Raw genomic sequence first — 22,240 nt, 5'->3', positions numbered from 1 at the left:
AACCTTGTAATGAGAAACGTTTATAAACCTGTTGTCCAACAAAAGAGAACATTTAATCGAGTATTTGAGAACGTACTTTTGTGATCTGACGTGCTTCACATCACAATTGTATTATTTTATAATATTCTGTACAGTGATAGATTCGTGGTGTATGCCTAAGATTCCCCGACAAAAAAAAAAGTAGACATTAGTCAGTTTTTTTATCATAATTTAATATTTTATAATAATATTTTCTGTAAAATATAAACATTATGTAGAAATAATAATAATTACTATTTTTATTTTTAAATGCTGTTTTGTGTTTTATAGAATTTTATAAATTTTTACAATTGTTTGGCCTGTTCAACAAAACTTTTAACCTCTGTAGCACTGCATGCCCCTGTAATGAGTTGACTGAAGCTGTATTCCTTTGGCTGAGTGCGGAAAGACGTGTTTGGGACAAACTAGTTACAAGTACTTAATTCACTTTGGCTTACACTGTTGTACATAGCAGAATATAGATGAAAATGACAGTGGTATCTTGCACCAAATAATTACAAATCCAATATTCTATAATAAACATAATGTACTCAACATAGATACAGTTATATGAACATTCTAGCATAGTGTAAAATGGTTTAAAAACATGTTTATCCATTCTAAAAGGCAAAAAAATATGCCAAATGTTACCAATCATCTTATCGCAATGAATCAACCTGTTCGTGATGTTCTGGAATGTGGCTGGCCAGGCCGTCATGGCATCGGTATGGATATTGGCGCTCAACTGCTGTTTCTTTTTTCTGCTTTTAAAGGTTGGCTCTTTTCTCAAATCTCCAAAATTCCCTATTTGGATCCTTGGCAGTGAGACTCATCTCTCAGTATTCTTCACTAAGGTGAGTAAAGAAAATAATCTCCTTTCTTCCTTCCCACACTCTTCTACTTTTTCTTATCTGAAACAGTCTGGCTGTTTGCTTTCTTTTATTTCATTATTGTGTGAAGACTCAAAAACACAAGACTGTGCTTGTTAATAGATTTTGTGCTCTATATATCTTTTTGAAGGGAGATGGGGGGGGGGGGGGGGGGGGGAGGAATGGTGGTATGGGATAGATGATGAGAGGCAGAAAAAAGTGTGTCCTGGTCTGGCCAACATGCTCACAGAAAGAGATTGTTAACGTGAGGTGTATCTCAGGTCTGAGTAGAAATGTCAGTTTATGTAACTTTAGTACTCTGTGTTAAAGCTTGTCCTTATAATGGATTTAAAAACTGTATAACTGCTGATTCCACAGCCTTCCAGAGTGTTGCTATGTTGTTGCTAGATGTTATGGGTAGTTTCTCACTAGCAATGTCAAAAGAGCCCACTCCAAGTTTATAATATTCTTGGCCCATAGATATGGACTTGGGTCCCTCTTTCAATGTATTTTTGAGTTGTTTTATTGTCCCACAGTTGTACACTCGTCCCATTGCTTGAAAAAGTAAAGCCCCTGATATACTTCAACTGGTGTGACATCATTTAGAACAAAATCAGGTAAAAATTACATTTGTTTGGTGTTTCTGGTCTTCGAAAACGGCTTGCCAAATTTAGGGATGCGCCGTTCCGATACTCATTATTAGGTCTGCCACTAACAACTCATTTTATATTGATTGATCTATCGACTAATTTATCACAATAAAATAACTATTTTACTTAAAACATATGATTTAGCTTGCAACTTTGTCATTCAGTAGTGATCTATAAAAAAAAAAATGTAAACAATGCAAAAAAAGAGAATATCAGCAAATACTTTTTTATATATAATAGTGTTGTCACAATACCAAAATTATGACTTGGATACAATACCAGACTAAAATACATTATCTATGGATTGTAATAACTTGCAACAATTTTTTTTTAAATTTTTTTTAATAGTAACAGACACCATTATAAACCATCTGCATAACTAAGCTTAGTGTAGTGTTATCAGGTCCACGTTAAATTTAAAACCAGCGTACACAGTTTGTAATAACACAATAACCATAAGGCCGGGGACACACTGCAAGCGTGCCGTGAGCGTCTCGGCTGCGTGGCGTGTCCGTTTTTATTTCGGCTCCCATGTTAACCGATTGGAGCTTGCATACTGCCTGGGTCACACGCGCGGTCTGAGCCGTGCTGAAAACATGGTCCATAGGCTACTGCCGAAGTTGTCTTTGCGGTATCAATAGGCAAATATTTATATTTAACATGAAGTATAGGGCTTCCCTGTACATTAATAGCAGCAGCAGCAGCGCCGCGTCAGACACGCTTTTGGTGTGCAAAGACGGAGAAAACGCCATGCAGCCGCCTCGCAGCTGACACGCAACAGAAACGCCACGCTCACACCATGCTTGCAGTGTGTCTCCGGCCTAACGCGTTGTTCATTATAAACATGGGATTATGAATTATATTGAGAACGTCATACATAGAAAGCATGCCCTAAATCCCTGTAAACTTTAGCTGCATTCATCGTAAAGCGTGCATGCGTTTCAAACCACTCACTTTTTGAGGAGGGGCAGCAGGAACACGAAAAGCTGGTACAGGTCTTTATTCAGGAGCAGCTTCTTAGCAAAACCTGCTTTATATGTTACTGACCCTCGGTTATAAAGCAGTCTGGTGAGAAATGCTTTGCAGTTTGCACAGACATAAAAGCATTGACGAAAACAAAACTCAGCCATTAGAATTTAGCGATTTGGATTTAAAGGGTTACTTCAGTGATTAGCATATGGCTTTGTATCAGTAGAAACCCTGGAGTAGGGATGTCCCGTTTAGGTTTTTTTTCCCTTGAGTCCAAGTCATTTGATTTTGAGTATCTGCCAATACCGAGTCCCGATCCCATACTTCTATAATACATTAAAAAAAGAATAAAGAAGAGCGAAAAAACGAACCAGGATGTTCCTTATTTTTTATTTTTTTCACCTTATTTTCACATTCAACAACTCTAACAAACAGAGCACTTCTGTGAGGTAGCTTGAACAATCAAGTAATAAATAACATAAATTCTTCTCTTTTGGTTTAGTTCAACAGTAAATATAAAAAAGTCCGGGACCGGAGTTGCGCAGAGCAGGAAGTACAATGGCGATACCAAAAGCACACCCATACTCTCACAGATGCAGAACAATTAATTATGTTGGTGTGAAATAAACAGTTATGGAAATTAAATTAAATTAAATTAAATAATTTGCTCCAAAAAATCCTGAAAAAAGTCTGTTCGTGCCTCAGTGACAACTTCACTCAGAGAAGACGTCGATCTCCGCTGTCAATCATGACGTCACACAGCCGTTTTTATAGCATCAAATAACTAACTGAAACTAAACTTATTTAAAAAACGAACACTTGAAATGAAATCATCGTGATGATAACTGCCAACAATGACATAAACTAACTTTGGGGTCAAAATATTTGAAGTGTAATTTGATTGAAGTGTAAGTATAAACAATGCTTTTCAGGTTTTTATAGGTCTGAAGTTAGTTTTTAGGTAGAGAAATTGAATAAAGTTGGCTAATCGAATGTTAAATAGCTGCATATTTAACTGTTTAAATTAAAGACTAATCCTTACAAAAGCTATTCAATCAAGAGCAGTGAGTGATTCCTTCTCTTTTGTTTGACATTAAACAGACAGCAGTAAAGGCTACTGGCCCTTTAAGACCTAATGGAAGGCTCTGCGTCGTCTTTCTCGACTGTATACAGTTCACTTGAGGCATATTCAGACTATGTCCGCTTGGATACTCATCAAGATGGACATGTTGACATACTTCTTGTGTGAGTGGGTCCGTTTAAGCGCAAAACTTGAAAGGGAACTCAATATTTGCACGCTGTGAGACGAGTGCGCGCTTTCGGATGATGCACAGAGACAGATCAGCGAGCACGTTCTCATTCGCGTTTTCTGGCGATTATACCCGGGTAAACTGTGAAAAGGACTGCTCATATTCAAAATTACGGCAGCACTCGCATGAATTGAACAAAGTTTACACAGATAGACCGTTTTGCCCACGTTTTTCTTTTATTAGCGCTGTTGTAATATATCACTGAGGAGCCAGCACGTGTATCCATCTACAGAAACATACATAAAGCATTATTTTCAAGTTACAACCCATATTATTGATGCATCATCAGATGTGAGATGAAACACGGTGCAAGTACGCGCCTTTTACACGGCACCCCTGCTCACCTCACCCGAGAATATACATATATATCCGAGTCCTGATTGTGATGTAACGTCCAATTCCGATCGAGTCTGAAATCACGTGATCGGATCGAGACATCCCTACCCTGGAGTATATTCAAATGATTGTGCATGTTTAAACGGTGCGGCCAGCAGAGCAAAGTAAGTCTTTCAACTTCTCAAACTAATTCCTATGAAAGTTAAGCTTTCAAAGGCATGAACTGAAAACTGAGCAGACTGAACATGCGCTTTGACTCTATGCCGCGAGTGCCGTCTCGTTTACCTCCTCTCATCACGAGCTCATCCATGACAGCGTTTTGGGCTGTGGCTGAGACTCCCTCAGCTGCTGAATCACACATTGACACGTTCAGTTTTTAATTGTAGTGTCTGTTCTCTAACTGAACTGATTTTATGAAAATGAACGCGGTCGCGGTGGGAAAGTGATCAGTGATTCAGTAATCTAGTAGTGGTGGCTTTGGGAATGGCCTCGTAGGGCAGCGAAGCATTCTGGGAATTGTTGTCTTTCATTCCCATGAGACAAAAATAAATTGTCTGTCTTTTCTCAGTCTAGAAAGCACCAAATTCAAAAATAATTTCACATTTCTACTACATTAATGACCCAGTTTAAATACAGATTCATCTTCCCAGCGCTGAAGTACTCCTTTAAGAACATCAGAATGACTGCTGTGTTCATTATTATACCTAAGAACAGAACACCAAAATCGCTTAGACGCCATTCTGCTCCAGCGTAATGGCGTACTGTGCTGATGATGACAGAGCTCACTCAGGTCTGAGGTGAAACGGTACTGTCAATCGACAATCGTGGGAGGGGTGTCGGACCGTGTGGCGTCACACGTTCGAACGGCTCAATTTGAGACAGGGGAAAACTATAAGGAGATTTAAAAAAAAAAAAAAAAAAAAAAACGATGGATTTTTATCATTATAGGATGGTTATGTACAGGCACTGCCAACACACATTTCCACACAATCAGCTTTGTAAAAGTGCATGTACCCCTTGTAAACGCTGGCGGGGAAAGAGTTAAAAACGAATCTGCAGTAATATGAAACAATCTGGTACCTCGTTAAAAATTCAAAATTCATCCACTCTTTCTTAATATTTTAATCACAAGGATAGCAATGCAAAAACATTTTTTCCAGAGATCGGCACTGCTAAACATCTTGTAATCCTCAGAGGCATCTCTATAATTTGTTGCTAGAGTAATTTGGTGTTTGATTATCTCTCATGTTTACTACTACATGTAGTAACTTCGCAGTGAGTATATCGAGGCCTTAATAGCACACCTTAAGCTGAAGTTTAAAGCCCATCTTTCAAGTTGAAGATCACTGTGAATGAACGTGTAGATAAATAGTATAGGAACTCGACTTGCGTGAAGAAATTAATCATAAATGTGCATTAAAAGAAATTGTGAGTAAAATTACTTCCGTTGTGAAAAACGTTCTGATTGGAAGTGACGCAACGGCCGGTAAACATCGTCTCTTTGTAATTGAGTCAGACAGCGAAGAGGTTGCAGTTGGGATAAATGTCAACTCTTACGATGGGCTATTGCCGTATAATTACGAGCCGCCTAGGCGAGAGGGGGGTCAGGGAGAGTTAAGGGGAAGGGTAAATGGACAGAGGAGAGAGATAGAGTTGTGGGATAACTACGTACACGTTGCGGCATTAGTTTTGGCTTTTGTTCACACAGTGCTCGTCCCGGGTCGAACCCCGCAATGTTGGCAATGTTCCGGGAATATTGCGGGTCCGACGTGCAGTGTGAAAGGGGCTTTGATGAGTGACCACAGGGTAACGTTATAGCTAATTGTGGCTAACGTTGTCTCCATGTTTATCACATTGCAGTATCTTTAATAAATCATATTTAGCAATATTGTTGTCGACTTTGTTGTTTTTCAAGCATCCATGTAGATTGTCACCATCTATGCCAGCAATATGTGTCTTAAAATAATTAACTTAGATCCCAGATTTTAAATGAATGTTTTAAGATGTAGGCTATAGCTTACATATATGACGGTCAGATAGGGATAGACATTCTGTGCATTTCTACACAACATAGTTTATCGTGAAATTTTGTAGAAATTGCTAGCTGATGTTTAATCATTAACTGCTTTTAGACCTAGGTGTCCGCTCCGCATGTTCTGCTTCTGCAGATGTCAAGCGTTTGGGCCGTATATCTGAACAACATAACCGGACAGCTGGAATTCCGACCTTAGTCGGCTGTTATACTACTCACCTCTTAGTATTTCCGACGGACATAATGTAAATGAGCTCACATATACTGTGGAGTATGTGTATGAAACCAGTTAGTCTTTCGGCTATGACGGGAATATGCTGTTCATGTAAATACAGTCATTGTAACAACGATCTTTTATTGATTCACCATTGTGACAACAGAATTCACCATTGTGACGACTCAAACCTACTATAACTACGATAACGAAAATCTCTATTTTCTGTTTCCACCTCTCAGACTACGTAAACCCACAATGAGAGCCAGGGCTGCAGCGCCTATGTTTGCCTGTCGTTGCGTCATATGACGCGTTCTCTGGGAAAAGGCGGGTTTTTGGAGCGTAGCTTAGAACAGGCACTTTTTTTCTTAATTTCTGCGCGTGGGTGTTGTAAAACATATGTATTCTTATGTATGTCTTTTTAAATTGACATTTTCATACAATATTCTGTATAAAATTAGTTATAAAATTAAATTGAAAGATGACCTTTAATACTTGGAGATAGGGGTTCATTTAACCCTCTGACTTTAAGTATAAGCAATATAAATAGTGCTAATTGGTGTTTTTTATCATGTTGCTGTTGTCACCCTTTTAATTCTTTATTCCTGACATCTTCCTCAGCAATTGAAAATTAATACTCATGGCTTACAGTTTTATTCTATTACAGGAGAGCTAGACTTTTTAAAACCCCCTGGATTACAGTGTTTACTGTGTTTTGTGTGAGTGCCCATGTGCTTTATCCCTTTACTCAACAGAGGAAATGCTTGTTTCTCATAAGGATTTCCACCTGGAGGCAAATGAGATTGACAGCGAGCATTAATCATGGTCTTACACTTAAGGCCATTTACTGTCAGTACATTATCCTCATCCGGCGTTTGTGTGTGTGCAGAGAGAGACACTGGAGACTCTTTTTGTCCATGATTTGTTTCCTTCCTGTTCAGGGAATTTTCTGAGAGTGATTGAGTACTCTTATCATTATTATTAATTCGATTTTTTATTTTTTTTTACTTTAAGCTGGCCACTTTTTCATGTATATCCAGCATCGTCAGAAGTTCACCATTTTTTTTAAGTATTTTTGAGAAATGCTGTGGGGGGAAAAAAACTTCAATCAAAGATGTACTGTAGGTAGCGCTAACATTCCCTTATGTACATTTTTTTATACTTTGAATGTAGATATGTATTATTTAAAAAGATACACGTCTCTGAACAGGGCTAGTTGATTTACTGTTAAAGCATAATGGGCCTGGGCCAGCAATGGCTTAATGCATCCTGAGTCTTTCAGGATGATGTCTCTGATTCTGATTAGAGCTGCAGGATCAAAATCCTCAGGACTAACAAAGGCTCATCTCATACTTCTGCCCATGAATCACCCTTTATTTTTCCTGTGTGTAGGCTGGTAGCAATGTGTGTTATAATCTGTTAGTATAGTAACTATATAGTCTGTAGAGATTTTCTGCATTTAAGCTCTGAAAGTCAAATTTATGTTAAGTGCCCATCTCATCTCTCTGAGTGATTACATGCTGATAGTTTCCCCATCCTTTGCTCCTGCTTTTCTTGTCTCCTTACTTACTTTTTGAGTTTCTTGGACCAAATTTAAATTAGACCTCTGTCTGTTATCCCCATTGTAGTCAGATGCTATGTGGGGAAGTAACTAACATAACTAAAAAGACATAACTATTTTAGTAGTTTATACTTTAGTTCAGTTGCATAAATAATATAAATTATTATTCTATCATGTAGCATCTTCTGTCTGATTTAGCAAATAGGATTGGTTGGTTAAAAAATTTGATTAATGGAAGTTGTCCATTAATGTTGACAGAATTCTCTGTGATGTATTTTTGTCTTTTATTTTAGCAAAATAATTATTCAATCAATGCAATACTGCTGCTTATTACTATATTGCAGAGCTCTTTTATACCTGCTACACTGATGTTTGCCTGGGAGAACAGGTCAATTATACAGTTTAATATCACTCTGGTCTCTCCATAATACAATAATTCCAACTCAAATCAATACTTCGTCTATTTATTTATTTATTTGTTTAGGAAGTGCTTCAACAGAAAAAAAGCTGTGCTTTTAAGAGCTTTGTATTGGGTCTTTTGAACTAATGTTGACAAGCTTCAAGCTACTCTGCTTTCTCCATCACTGCTCAGATATACATTTCTCACTAGCTTACTGTGTTGGCCTTTATTCTAGGGCTGGGAATTGTTAGGAATTTCACAATTCGTTTCGATTTAGATTCTTGAGGCTTCGATTTGATTCGTTTATGCTGTCGCCAAGAACGATCGAATGCAACGCACCGTATGTTTATGCGTGTGTGTGTGTGAGAGAGAGAGAGAGAGAGAGAGAGAGAGGCACAAGAGCAGGGAAAGAAAATGCAGCTGGACGAATATGCTGTGTACGTGTTTAAATCATAGACCGTAAAAAAATATGGACGACTCGACATCATCCGTTTCTGCATGCCATATTTGAAGCTTTCAGGCGGCCTGCACGGCGCTGACATCTTGGGACCGAGTCTGCGCAGTAGCGATTTTGGGGCCGGAGTTGCGCAGTAGAGCAGAAAGTACAGCTGCGATATCAAAAGTCCGCCCACACTCTCGCAGATGCAGAACAATAAATTATGTTGGTGTGAAATAAACAGCTATGGAAATGTAGAAATTAAAGCTAAAGCTCCAATCTGCTCCCAAAAATTCAGAAAAAAGTCTGTTCGTGCCTCAGTGATAACTTCACTCAGAGAAGACGTCGATCTCAGCTGTCAATCATGACGTCACACACCCCGTTTTTATAGCATCAGATAAAGAACTAAAAATAAACTTATTTTTAAAACGAACACTTGAAATGAAATCGTCGTGATGATAACTGCCTTCAATGACATAAACTAACTTTGGGGAAAAAATATTTAAAGTGTAATTTTATTGTTATTTTGCCTCGCGTCCATTAGAAAACACAGAGGGGCGGCTATACTGGGACCGGTCACCGGGGGGCGATCGAGGCGCAAAAGCTTCAGTATCTGAGAGGGAGACTGCAGGCTTGGTTTAAATAGCTTTAAAAAAAATAATAATGACGAAATATAATATGTCTTCGTCTATGTGTGGGAAACGATAAATAACAATACATACAAACAATAAATAACACTGAACAGGTAATCCAAAATGAGCCCAAACATCGGCTTTTAACATTGGGGGCATCTTGTACAACGCTGAACGCTCTCACTAGAGTGTTACCCACAGCAGCGCCACTGGCCGGTGGGCTGAATTGATTCATAGGATTTGATGAATCAATATTGAATTGAGAAACAAATAATTGCAATACATTGATGAATCAATATTTTTAACCAGCCATAATTTATTCAATAATATTGTGTATAAAGCAACTTGGTGGAGAGCTACATGGTCTGTTCCATTGCTGTCAAAGTGGCTGAAAAAGTACTGTATTGTCTCCTATGCCCAGAAGAGGGCGCAAGCGAGCACAACAAGCAAATGTAAACCAATTCAAGCATTGCATCTTTTATTGAAATTAAATGACATTCACTTTTTTTAATTGTAATTAAATAATTAATGAGCATTTGGTAACAATTATGTAACAAAAGTGCATAAAACTGCAAGTGCATCAGTAACCTCAGAAATCAGAAAACTGCATTGTGTGCTGAGTGTTTTTCCTGAGTTATGGTCAAGTATGTCTTTGCCAGCTTCGCAATATGTGGATACATATATAATGTTTCCGTGTGATTTTGGCCACCAATTCAGAGGATTTTTGTCAGCAGGTATTGTATATTTGCTTTCATTTATATCCGTCTCGTGCACCAAAGTAGACCGGGTAAACCCAGCCTGATCTGCCGGCGATTTGATTTCACCTGGCAACTCAGTCTGGAAACCTGTACATTCATTTCTACTGCTTCTGTTACACTTTTACAGGAACCAATCACAGACTGGCTTATCCACCTGGTACGCTATTGGTGGATTTAACACGATAATGTGTAGAGAAGTGATGGGTCATTGCCCGTTGATCATGCCTCTTGTGGTCTGATTGGTTGAAGGATTATTCAGTTGCATACAGTCGTTTGAATTATGCTCGTTGATCACGCCTCTTGTGCGGTAGAAAATACAGAGCCGACTCTCCAGACCAATGTTCAATCTTAAATTAAGCTAGGTCTTATGATAGGCAGACAAGCTCCAAAGCCCTGATTGCCGTCTTCTGCACTGCTCTGTGTCTGACTGTATACGTCGTTGAACAGGTCACCCATTTTCTCTCTGACAAATAAAATTAAAATTAACAACACAGCCGCACAGTGCTGTACTGGATAAACATGCCGCGTCAGTTACGTCATAATGTCTTGCGTGCCTCTACCAAAGTTCAAATTGTGTGTGTGTGTGTGTGTGTGTGTGTGTGTGTGTGTGTGTGTGTGTGTGTGTGTGTGTGTGTGTGTGTGTGTGTGTGAATTCAATGAATATTGTAAATTCTAATTTTCATTGACAACCCTAGTCTGTTCCAGTCCCCTCTTCATTCAGCCTCTAACAGATTTCACACATTCTCACACTTATTGCTCCTCCATTCCCATGAGCTTTAGAACATCTTACTGATTTAAGGGCCTGTTACTCTCTGCTCTCTTATACAAACAGCAGCCCTGTTCAGTATGTACTCGTACACAATCAGTTTAACCCTTATGCTCTCACAGGGCACCCACTTCTCTCTCTCCACATTATCTTTGGGGATGGTTAGCAGGAGCATAGCCTCAAGTGAGTAATGTCATGATTTCCGGTAGGAAAGCCGATCTCTTTCCCCCTAGAGCTCAGGGTCTCTGTGTGTCCATCTGGTTTAGTTTTCCCACTGGAGTCACCACAAGAGTCAGCCACTTTGCCAGGCCCTCAGAGAGGGAAAAAGCTCTCAAATGACAACCCAAAGAGAAGCTATTAACAGGAAGACTTTGGACTAATTGCGTTTATCTTGCATTGCCTAGTTAGCTATCTTGATCTGATAAAATTCAGTTAATTTCGACTTCTTTATTGTCCTGCAAAGCCAGACTTTTGTAGTTGGCAAATGGATAACCATATCTTTGCTGTCCAATATTATCAGACAGATGTTGAACAAAAGAAATACATACACTATGTATATATAGTGTGTGTAAATGCAAAATATTTATTTATTTTGTTCAACATCTGTCTGAAGCACAAATTTTTTATTTAAATGTTTATATTATAATTATATAAAAAATGTTTCCTCCTATGGCTGATTATATGTGAATGGAAATAAATAGGATCAGTATTATAAATAACTAAAGGATCTAATATTATTAGTCTGTAATCATTTAAAAGAGAATTTAAATGTACTGTAAATTAAAATAATTTGAAACAAGTGATAAAATTAAATATTTGGTTACTATTTAAATTAATATTGTCAGTAAATGAAATGGTGCCAATATATATACTATTTTATCTGTTGCTAGTGATGACTGGTCATTACATGTGGTGAATTTGAGATGGTTTTGTGGTTGTACTGGTCTAATTTCTTATGGCGGCGGTTTGTCAGTGGTTTCCTAAAAGATTTTTTAGACAACGATTTATTTCTAATGAGATTTGTGTTAACATTTTTTTTTTGTAATGTCATGGAAGGTGGCTTTTCCCTCCTCTCTCTGTGTGCACATGAGTTGGGTGTCTCTAATGACAAGTTTTAAGCCAGTGGACCCATACTCGTGTTACCGTTTTTGTTTGTCTTTATGTCTTTGCTTTTAGCTTCTAATAGGGTTTGTGTTCCACTCTTATCTGATTTACGTGTACACACAGCAGCAGACACTACACAAATGACCTTTTACAGAGGTCCTGAGAGGGCCACGGGCACACACCGACACAGCAGTGGACACTAAAGGAATGATCTCAAGTCCCAGTAGAGGGACAGCCACACACACTGAAGACAGAGAGTAATGGAATAGCAGCTTTTAACGCAGCACACTGGTATCTATGACCGTGTAATGCAGAGAAACACGATCCGTGACTACTGAACCACAGTACCCCTGTTTATACCAAATCTGATGCTTTTCTTGCTCACACATCCACTCACAAGGTGATTAATGGGTGTATTGATGCTGTGGCCTTTGTTGGACACCAGGATTGTTGGTGTCCCTCTTGAATGCTTTCACTTTTACCTCTCCTCTTAAAGCTACTTTCAAGCTCTCTTATTTGATTTGAGGTGATGAGATTCACATCCCTTATTTCCTTCCATCCTGCGCTGTCTCTCTAGAGGCCCTTTGTATCTAAGTATGGGATGTTAACCTTCTTGTCCCTTCCTTCCTTATTCCACTCATCAGACCATATTCTGTCTCGGCTCTGATGAGGTTAACATCCTCATCTTTTTACTGATCCCTTGGTCCTCCTCTCCTTCCTGTCCACCCTTCAGGGCCCTGATCCCTTCTTATACCTACAAACCACCACAACCGGCCCTTAGCTCACAAAGCTGTTTTTGTCCAGTTTCCAATTTGACCCCCTGCTTGCAGTAAAAGTCTTTGTAAATGATGGTGCTAAAAAGCTGGGGAAGTTGGCTCTATTCCAAAACATGAGCTACCTATTGAGTGTTTTGTATTTTAAGTCATCAGGTGTATGCTTTAATTTCTCATAATGCAGACTCAGATGAGCTCTGTAAGAAAATAAATAAAGTAAGCTGGTGAGCAAAGCAATAAAAAAATTCAAAATAATTTATTTTAATATAATTATGTATGATTATTAAAACCCTCTAAGATGCAAATATTCATAATGTATTTTTTTCACAACATTTACATTCCTTTTTAGTAAACCAATAGTTGCATAATTTGGAAAAACATTGCAAAATTGCAATATTTAGAGTTACAAAATTGTACCATTTGTGTGTGTGTGTGTGTGTGTGTGTGTGTGTGTGTGTGTGTGTGTGTGTGTGTGTGTGTGTGTGTGTGTGTGTGTGTGTGTGTGTGTGTGTGTGTGTGTGTGTTACAGATATATTTTGTGAAAATTAGGTATTGTTTAATTGCATTTTTACAAACTATAAAATTCTACTATGCTGGGACTGAGGGTTATCATTAAGGGGAACCCTGCAATGCTGGTAAAGTCGTCTGGTGCACCCCAGTGCTCTGTCATCCTCTGCTAATTTACTTACTCCATGCCCCCAAACACAAACACTCGCCTTATTTTTGTGAGTCCCACAGGAGCTCACTGCGGCGGTCATGCTTCTGTAGAGCCCTGCTCTGCTACCGCAACAAGCTCCCGATCTTTTGTACCGCCACGCAGGACCACCGTGTTCTCACAGCAACAGTGAATGTGAGCCGAAACTAACACCGGTCCTTGATTTCTGTCAGCATGAAAGACTTCGATCATCACATTCTTACATGTCTTCCATGAAAGGATGGCACTGTGGGATATACATTAACACGTGTAAAAGAACAGAATGGGAAGAAAGGAAAATAATATCACTTAATAGATAGCAGTCTCATCAGACACTGTGTGTGTTTCCAGTTTCATCAGACTTATCTCTCTCAGGCATTGTGCTGCCTGACATATCATTAATCATTCCTTTAGTGAGATCTGATCTATTATATATGGTTCAGCTTTGTAGTACCGCACTTACACACACATAGAGAAACACTATTCTGTGGGAATTAAGTACTATACTCTTAAGGCACGTATAGAATACTTATATCAATAGCTAAATTAGCGTCCACATCAGCAGATGATAATTTTTGCGCAGCATTTGTCATCTGCCACTCTAAACACTCAGGCATTTTAAAGTCACGTGGATTCTGATTGGCTGTCAATGTTTTCATTGTTTAGAAGCTGGAAGAAGTCATTCTGAAAGTTGTTACAACAATATTGTTCCTCTGTGTCCTTATTGTAATTGTGGTGTTGACTTTGCTGTTCTCATAGGAATAAAATTATTTAGTCTTTTAGTTATCATTATGGTTATCGTCTTTCGTGTGAACAGGCCTTTGCCATCATCAGACTTGCCTTGGTTTTCATCTCTATCAAGGCTATACATGGCTGTGTAGACAAACATACACACACTATTTCCTACCCAAGGGGCTCGTAATACAAGCAGGGCCTCACATCCCCTCTTAACCCACAACAATGGCCTCTTTAGCGGCCTCTCATTAACACCGATGCCTGTGTAGGGAATACTTCACCAACAAAAGACATGGACACAATGAGAGAACGACAAGGAGATGGGCAGATAGTGTTAAATGTAGAAACGGACAGACTATGGCTTCAAGAGGGAGACGCCAGAGGGAGTAAAGAGTGAATGTGATAGTCTAGTCTCTGACCCAGCCGGCTCTAACATATCGCGTGTCTAAACTGCTGCTGTCTGATGACATTTCTATGTAGTGGAGAACTTCAGAGGAGCATATCTACCTTTAGTTTGAGTTACAATGGTCTGGTTGCAGTACGTGGTAATGTGGCTAGTGTAACAGTGTAATTGTTGGTGCTGCTTTGATGTTGGTTAAACACTGTGCTTGTTGTTCGTAGTTTGACTGCTGAGAAGAACTCCATGAATGGATTTTCACCTTGAAACCCATGAACCTTTGCATCTGACCCAGACTCTCTCAGTGATGCCAATCTTTCCTTCAAGGCTATTCTCATTTGGTTGAAAGTTTCAGTGACAACTGTGGATCTTTTACGAAACTTGGTCAATTCAGAATTTGGATTGTTGTCTGAAGGGGCACTCATACTGATTTAAATTGCAGCAAAATGATTACTGAGATTGCACAATCAGACGGGACTGAAATCATTGAGAATGTTAAACAGGGCTTAGGTTGCTCTACTATTAGTTGCTGTCACATGATCCTTCAGAAATGTTACTGCCGCTAGTGATCATTTTATTATTTTCTTTAAAAAAAATTATATTACTTACCCAATATTTTGAAAGGTAGCATATAATGTATTTTTATTTGCATATGAAAGCAAATTCTCTCAGCTATTTATTAAACTGTCATGAATGAGACTATACCTGGGACTATTATGTTGCACACTCCAACCTAAAGCATGTGCACCACTGTTCTATATAAGTGCCACTCATAATGCCATCTTGGTAAGTGCCAAATATAATTATTTGTCGTGGCCTGTCTTGCTGAGTACTCAACTCAGAACAGTTAATTACATCTGTATAAGCTCTTAAAGTGACAGCATCCTAATAAACCTGCTGCTGTCAAAAAAAAAAAAAATGAATACATTCATGGACATCTTTAGACCTAACTTGCAACTTTAATTGTAAGCTTTAATCAGTTACATTTTTACAGTGAAAACTATCCAGTGTTATTTTACATTTACTTTCATTTCTGTAGTCTTTCTAAGACCCACCTGAAAAACTTAAAGGGTTAGTTCACCCAAAAATGTAAATTATGTCATTAATGACTCTAATCTCCCCTAGATTATACCCTAATCTGCGTATTAATTCTTGCTTTGGATCACGTGACATTGGTGATCCAAATTCTGAATCAATGCGCTGATTCATAACCGTTCGAATCTTTGTTTGCGGATTGAAAACAAACACAGAAGAGAAGACAATGCTGAATAAAGTCATAGTTTTTGTTATTTTTTGACCAAACTGTATTTGAATGTATTAAATATACAAAAATGTTTAAACTGTGTTCTGAAGATGAACGGAGGTCTTACGGGTGTGGAACAACAGGAGGGTGAGTCATTAATGACATAATTTAAATTCACCCAAAAATGAAATTTAATTTTAAACCTCAAATGTTTATTTAATTTATCTTTTGCTATTTGTTATTTTATTATTGACTGATTATTTGTCTTTTTTTGTAAATGTAGTTCAATGATTTAAAATAAAGCACCTCTGTGTAAGCTATTACAACAAAATTACCTATATTATCAACAACATTTTTTTTTTTAGCATTTTTCTTGTGGCATCAAAAATGTTTTTCAGGGTATTGTATTGAATTTGGAAATTCCAGTATCATCACTACACTACTATCGTCTTTTTTTTCTCCTGTTAGGACACTGTGGGTTCTAAAAATCCCATTGGTATTTGCTTCATTATGTTGCTGGTCATTTGGATAAAGTTGAACTATGCTGAAATGCTGTTTAATGCATACTGAGCTTTTTACACTGTTAAAGACTTGGATTCCCATCCTAAACATAGACAAAGTTTCAAAAACTAATGTTGGACGTTTGATGGAGTATTTCTGTGTCAAAAATACTCCTTCCGGTTTCTCACAAGTTTTGGAGAGTTTTTTCGAGTATGGGTCCGCTTGAAGTCGATAGAGCGGAAGGTCCTTGTATGGGCCTTACGGGCTCTTCTTCCGGAAGGGTGCGCGCGTGCATGACTAGATGCACGCCGCCCATAAACACTGCTCTCAGGTGCAGCAGATCCACTAGTCCGTGCAACACGTCTGTCGCGCCGCGGTCCACTTTATTCCTATGGATGACATCAAGCGACTTCAACGCTTCAACACAGAATTCTGGGAAGGCAGCGCTGCATTTGAACCGATTTGAACGCAGAAATGACGGGTAGCGTCACTACATGCGCTACGGTCGTGTCGCAAAAGTGGATCTCCACGGTCACTGCTGTCACAGGACATCACGAAATTTTGGTACACAGTTACCAAAGAAGTGTGTTTTTGACGGAGCGGTACCAACGATAAAGGTTCACAGTCCTGCTTTGGAAACAGGCGGTGAGTAAAGCTGCTTCAAATGTCTGTTGTTGGCTATTGTCGCGTAAGTAAACATCAGTAAACGACACGATCGTGTATAACATTAGTTAATTTATCAATGGAGCATGCGATCTATGGTGTGTGTTTAAATACATTTGTTTAGCTGACCACTATAGGTGTCAGTTTGTTTATTGTAAAACCACCCAAACATAAACCTAGCGTTCTCACAAAGCGTGCTTCGTCATTCAAATTCACTAACGGTTACTCCATTGTTGTTCTATGTATAACATTACACTAGTCTGACGTGCAAAACCTTTTTGCTTGCTACTGCTAAGGTTTAGTCGCATACAATAGTCCATAAACCGAATCATGTCCTCATAAACTGAGAGTAAACACACACAAATGTTGACAGGCCACTAAATACAGTATATACCACAGAACTGACGTCATGCAGCTGTTGTTGCTTCTCCTGTTCAAATTATTTCAGCCTCCGGATCTGATTCTGGATCATATCTGTATTAGTTGAATCTGATTGATAGCCATGGTTTATTTAGGGTAGCGTTTTCTTCTCCACGCTTGAGGACGTCATCGCTTTGTGTGTGCTCGTCATTCTTTAGCTCCGCCCACACGATACGCCTCCAGGCGGTCGTTTTTTTCCGGAAAGACTCGGTACAGCCTATATTTCTTTTATAAATATAATAAAACTAAAGACTTTTCGGAGATATGAAGGATGCAATACTACTCTATAGGTACTCAAGATTGACATGAGAATGAGTGTTTCACCCCCCCTTTAAAGTGATTTTGTGTGTGCGTTCGTGAGATTCATGGACAGTCTCATGGATATTTCTGAAGCTCAGTCATCTGCATCTATTGGCTTTTTCACTCTTGTGCAAGAGACGCCTTTCTGATCTCCATCTATGGCCTCTGACTGTTACCTTCTCCAAAGTGTGTGTGCATGTATTTGGGTCTCAGGAAAATAATGAAAGCCAGACTCAGGATTCTTTATACGAGACTCTGCCTTACAGATATGTTGAATAATTATGCTCGCTGAGCCTGTTTATAAACAGGCATATATAATATCACCGTATCTAAGTGCAAAGAGCGCGATTGGGAATATTACCGATGCCCTGAGAGAAACGCTCTAGGCATTTGGCCAAAAATACCTACGTGACTTGACAATGTGTGTAATTTAAGACCACGTTGACTTTTTAGTATTCTGCATTTGTCTTTTCTGTTACTTTTTTAGTCAATACATGAGGCTTTATATTCTTTGTGTCCCTGAAACCCAAAACCATCCAGAACAGCAGGTCTGTGTGGAGAATCCCACTTCTGTGTGGCTCCACAGGTCCGTCTGGGTCAGATCACTCATTGTACAGAACCATCCTTCCTTGAGCTGAAGTCTTTACCCAACTTGCTGCTCTGTAATTCCCCTCTATTAGAGTGTGTGTGCAAGAGATGGAGGAACGCTGACTCATCAGGGTTGATTACAGGCCTGGTTGCGTTGTTGTGAAGCCACAGGGTAAACATCAGTGGAACAGCATGTTGTTTTTGTCACCAGGGGTCTCAGACTTTATAATAAGACATGCGCTCATTCGCTATTAGCGTGGAGCCACTGTGCGTGTTTTTGTGCGTGAGGTGAAGGGTTTGTGCACAAATAAGTGTCACAATGGATGTACTTGATGTCAGTGCACACATAAAATAAGTATGGTATTTGCTAGCATGTTGAAATTTCTGACCAACAAAACGCTTTGATTCATTGGCATTCTTCACAATGACTGGCTTTTGTCTATATATTGATACAATTATAGGGCCCTATAAAATCGATATTTCAAAACACTTTTAATTTTGATAACAAGTTGAACGAACTGTTGCTTAAAATAGAACTGAGACTTAAGACCTGACTTGGGGTGTAATCACACTGCCCGAATCAGAAACGTTCCTGAGCACGTTTGACCCCTATTGTCTGGTTCATTTGACTAGTATGATCGCTCTGTACCATGCGGGCACGGTTTGTTTGGCTTGTATGGCTTCAGAAGATAAATGGCCAAATTTCAGTGGTTTTAACAGTCGTTTAGGGATTAAGACAAAAGTACTGGAGTGGAAAAATGCACGGTTTCTAGACATGTTTTGAAATTTAGCTCGAACACCATGTTTTTAAAATGCCTCGTCATGTGATGGCACAAGATGCCGTCCGTCTGGCGCGTGTTTACAAAGGAAAACAAGCAGTGCAGTGAAATGCAAAAATGTGGTCCGTGTATGTGCAAAAATGTGTTCTAAGGTTTTTTATATTTTTTTTATTTATTTATTTTTGCCTTTTTTCTCACTGTTCTATAAAAGAAAGTCATGCAGGTTTTTAAAAGACAAGAGTGTGAGTAAATAAACAGAATTTAGGTTCAGATTGTGTGACCCATGTTTATGGAGCAATTCAACTTTTTAGTGTTTATTCCTGATGTCTCCTCATCCACTACCTATTGAAACTCCTCACTTTTATTAAGCACTTTCACCACTGCTGAGCTCTGCGCTACTGATATAAGTTAAAACTAGCAAATCTTTCATTACTTGAGGAATGAGGGTTTATAATTCCACGCGGCCTCAGGCAAGGGCTCTGAAACTTAAATTTAATTTTGACTATCTGCCATTGGACTGTGGAAAGGTGTCCATTTTGTCTGTGTGGAGTACTAGGTCAGATTGTAGTATTAAAGCAAACAGTATCCAGCTGCAACATCTCCATGTCATCTACTTTCTCAGTCATTTGTGCCGTCTTTTTCTGTAGCGTTTTATCTCCTCTGTTTCTCCGTCCCTCTGTCTTGGTGTGACTGAGCTGTATATTTACTCTGTGAAATAAGAGGAGATATTTGTGAGTGTTGCACTGAAACATACTGTGAAAGTACACAGCCTGTGTTTATGTTCACTCTTCCATGACCGTGTTTGTATGTTCATTGCTAATGTTTGTTCTCTTTGATTGCAGTAAAACACTTCATATTTTAATAGACTGTTAGATTTTCTTACAAGAATGTGTAAGTGGTTCTTGCCTGTGAAAAACTTGATGCTAAGGTGTTGTGGGGGATTGCCAAGTCAGTCAGGGTCTACTGAGCAAAATGTTATTATTTCTGATAATTTTCGACAAGATATATTGTTTAATAAATGAATTAACCCCTTAACTGTCACCGTCCTGCTGGCAGGACGCCTGACACTATTTTTTCCGATCGCCTTTTTTTTCATATCATATTTTTTAGTTATTATCATAAATTAGGTATCATTCGAAAGCTTACAAACTCAACTTTCATTCTGTGAAAACCGTTTTGAAATCAGACGTTGTCTCAAGGTTCCATATTTGGTGTCTGTTGTATGATGGAAGTGATATTTGGACTAAAATTTACAGGAAAATGCGTCAAAAAAAAATTGAATGACACCCGGTGGCTATTTTTGTTATAGCGCCTAAACAAAATCTCATGGGGACTTTTTTGTGGATTTTTGTTATGTATACTTTAAATTTGGAACACAACTTGGTTGGACATATAGCTTTGGTTTTATAGTCATTTTAGAGTAAAACTATTTTTGTAAAATATGTATTTTATATTTCTAAAAATATTTAGTACTGTATTTTTAATTTTCCGTAAATTTAAACTTCCATAACTTTTTCATTCTTTCATATTTTGAAATGGTTTCACTTCATCAATAATCTGCTGATTGTCAGTGTGTTGGTGATATTCCAAAGCATTATTGAATTAAAGCCCTTTAAGTTTCGATAGTGATTTCTGTGACTATTCTAAAAAAGGTGGGGGACAGTAAATCACCCCCATCAACCAAATATTCTCAGTGCACATTTTGAAGAGTATTAATGTAAACACCGTCGTAAACAATTCAGGAAGAAATGAAGATCCAGGAACAGTGTTCAGGATCCATGAGTGCGGCAGTTCTTAAAGGGACAGCAGTTATTTGTTATTCAAAGTCAAACTACAAAAAGACAAACGATCACACTGCTCTTGACTGATCAACGTGTGTAACTTTGGATGTTTTTTGCAAAAAATTAAATAGTTTCATATAAAACCATTAATGTTATTTAAAATTTAATTAGCCACTTTGCGTTTGTTAATTCAGTTTCTTACCTGAATGTTAGACCTACCTGTAAAAATAAAGCAGTCTATTTAATTTATATATTTTATTCTATTTTATTTATTTGTGCTATTTTTGTAATATGTTTATTTGTTCTTATTTAATTACTGTTTAGTCGTCTTTTTAAATTCAATTTACCATTCGAAATCAAGCTTACTTGTGCTGTGTGTAAGCTATTGCAACACAATTACCCCGTTGTAAAAAATACATTGAGTTAGCAAATATTTGTGAGAGAATTTTAATAGCAATTGATCAATGTTTATATATGAGAAAAAGCTTAAAAACTTTATCATATAAAGTGATCTCTTCAGAAGAACTTTTTGATTGCCTAGACTTTCAAAAGACAGACAAAAAAAAATTATATAAAAAATATCTAATTGACTGTATATGCAAGTACCGCAAAGATTAGTCTGGTGACGTAGGACTGCGCACAACTTTTCATTTCCAGCTTTATTTCGTCCTCCGGATATAAGCTTTATAAATCCTGAACCTCATTGTTGGTCTATTGGAACAACTTCATGTTGAACAACTCTTACTGCATGCACCACAAACAACGGTGGTTGGACAATTGGAGGGGGACATTTTTTACCCATAACTTCTTTTAGACCCTAATTCCTGTGATCGAAACGCACTGAGTACCACCCTAGTTCTTGGGGAAAGTTTCTGCACTGGAAAGGCAGCTTTAGTTGTTAACTAAACAAAGATTGAAATTGTACATTAAGTAGGTAAAGATATTTTGCTGATGCTTTGTAGTGCATGATATTGCATATATCTTTCATCTTGTACATCATAATTAATGTTCAGATGTATCTGTTTCCCAAAAAATGCTGTCTAGTTAAGAATCTTGATTCCTATATATGAATCTATATTACACTGAACGTTATTGGAATGTACAGATGGAACAGGAACACTGTGAACTGTTTTAGCTGTATGTGATTCAGCTGTGCATGCTGACTCTGCATATTCCAACACACACAGATGTGTTTTGTTGTCCCAAGTCCCTCAGGCAACACACATTGATGGGGCAGTGATCCCGCTGTAACTCAAACATGAACAAACACACATGGATCTTGGTTTGTTTTCTATTAATCAGCGAAATTCG

The 22,240-nt window shown here is 38.2% G+C and overlaps 1 protein-coding gene across 1 annotated transcript in view; it reads left to right on the top strand.

Annotated features, from left to right (window-relative positions):
* Positions 1-22,240, top strand: part of mindy3 (MINDY lysine 48 deubiquitinase 3) — a 60,466-nt gene that overhangs the window by 21,825 nt on the left and 16,401 nt on the right. The window contains exon 10 of the mRNA XM_067448573.1: positions 792-872. Coding sequence (XP_067304674.1) covers positions 792-872 — 81 coding nt within the window. The remainder of the gene's footprint in view (positions 1-791; positions 873-22,240) is intronic.

Source organism: Pseudorasbora parva, chromosome 7 (assembly GCF_024679245.1).
Source record: "Pseudorasbora parva isolate DD20220531a chromosome 7, ASM2467924v1, whole genome shotgun sequence".
In the NCBI taxonomy this organism is placed as follows: Eukaryota; Metazoa; Chordata; class Actinopteri; order Cypriniformes; family Gobionidae; genus Pseudorasbora; species Pseudorasbora parva.
This window is presented reverse-complemented; position numbering and strand designations above follow the sequence as displayed.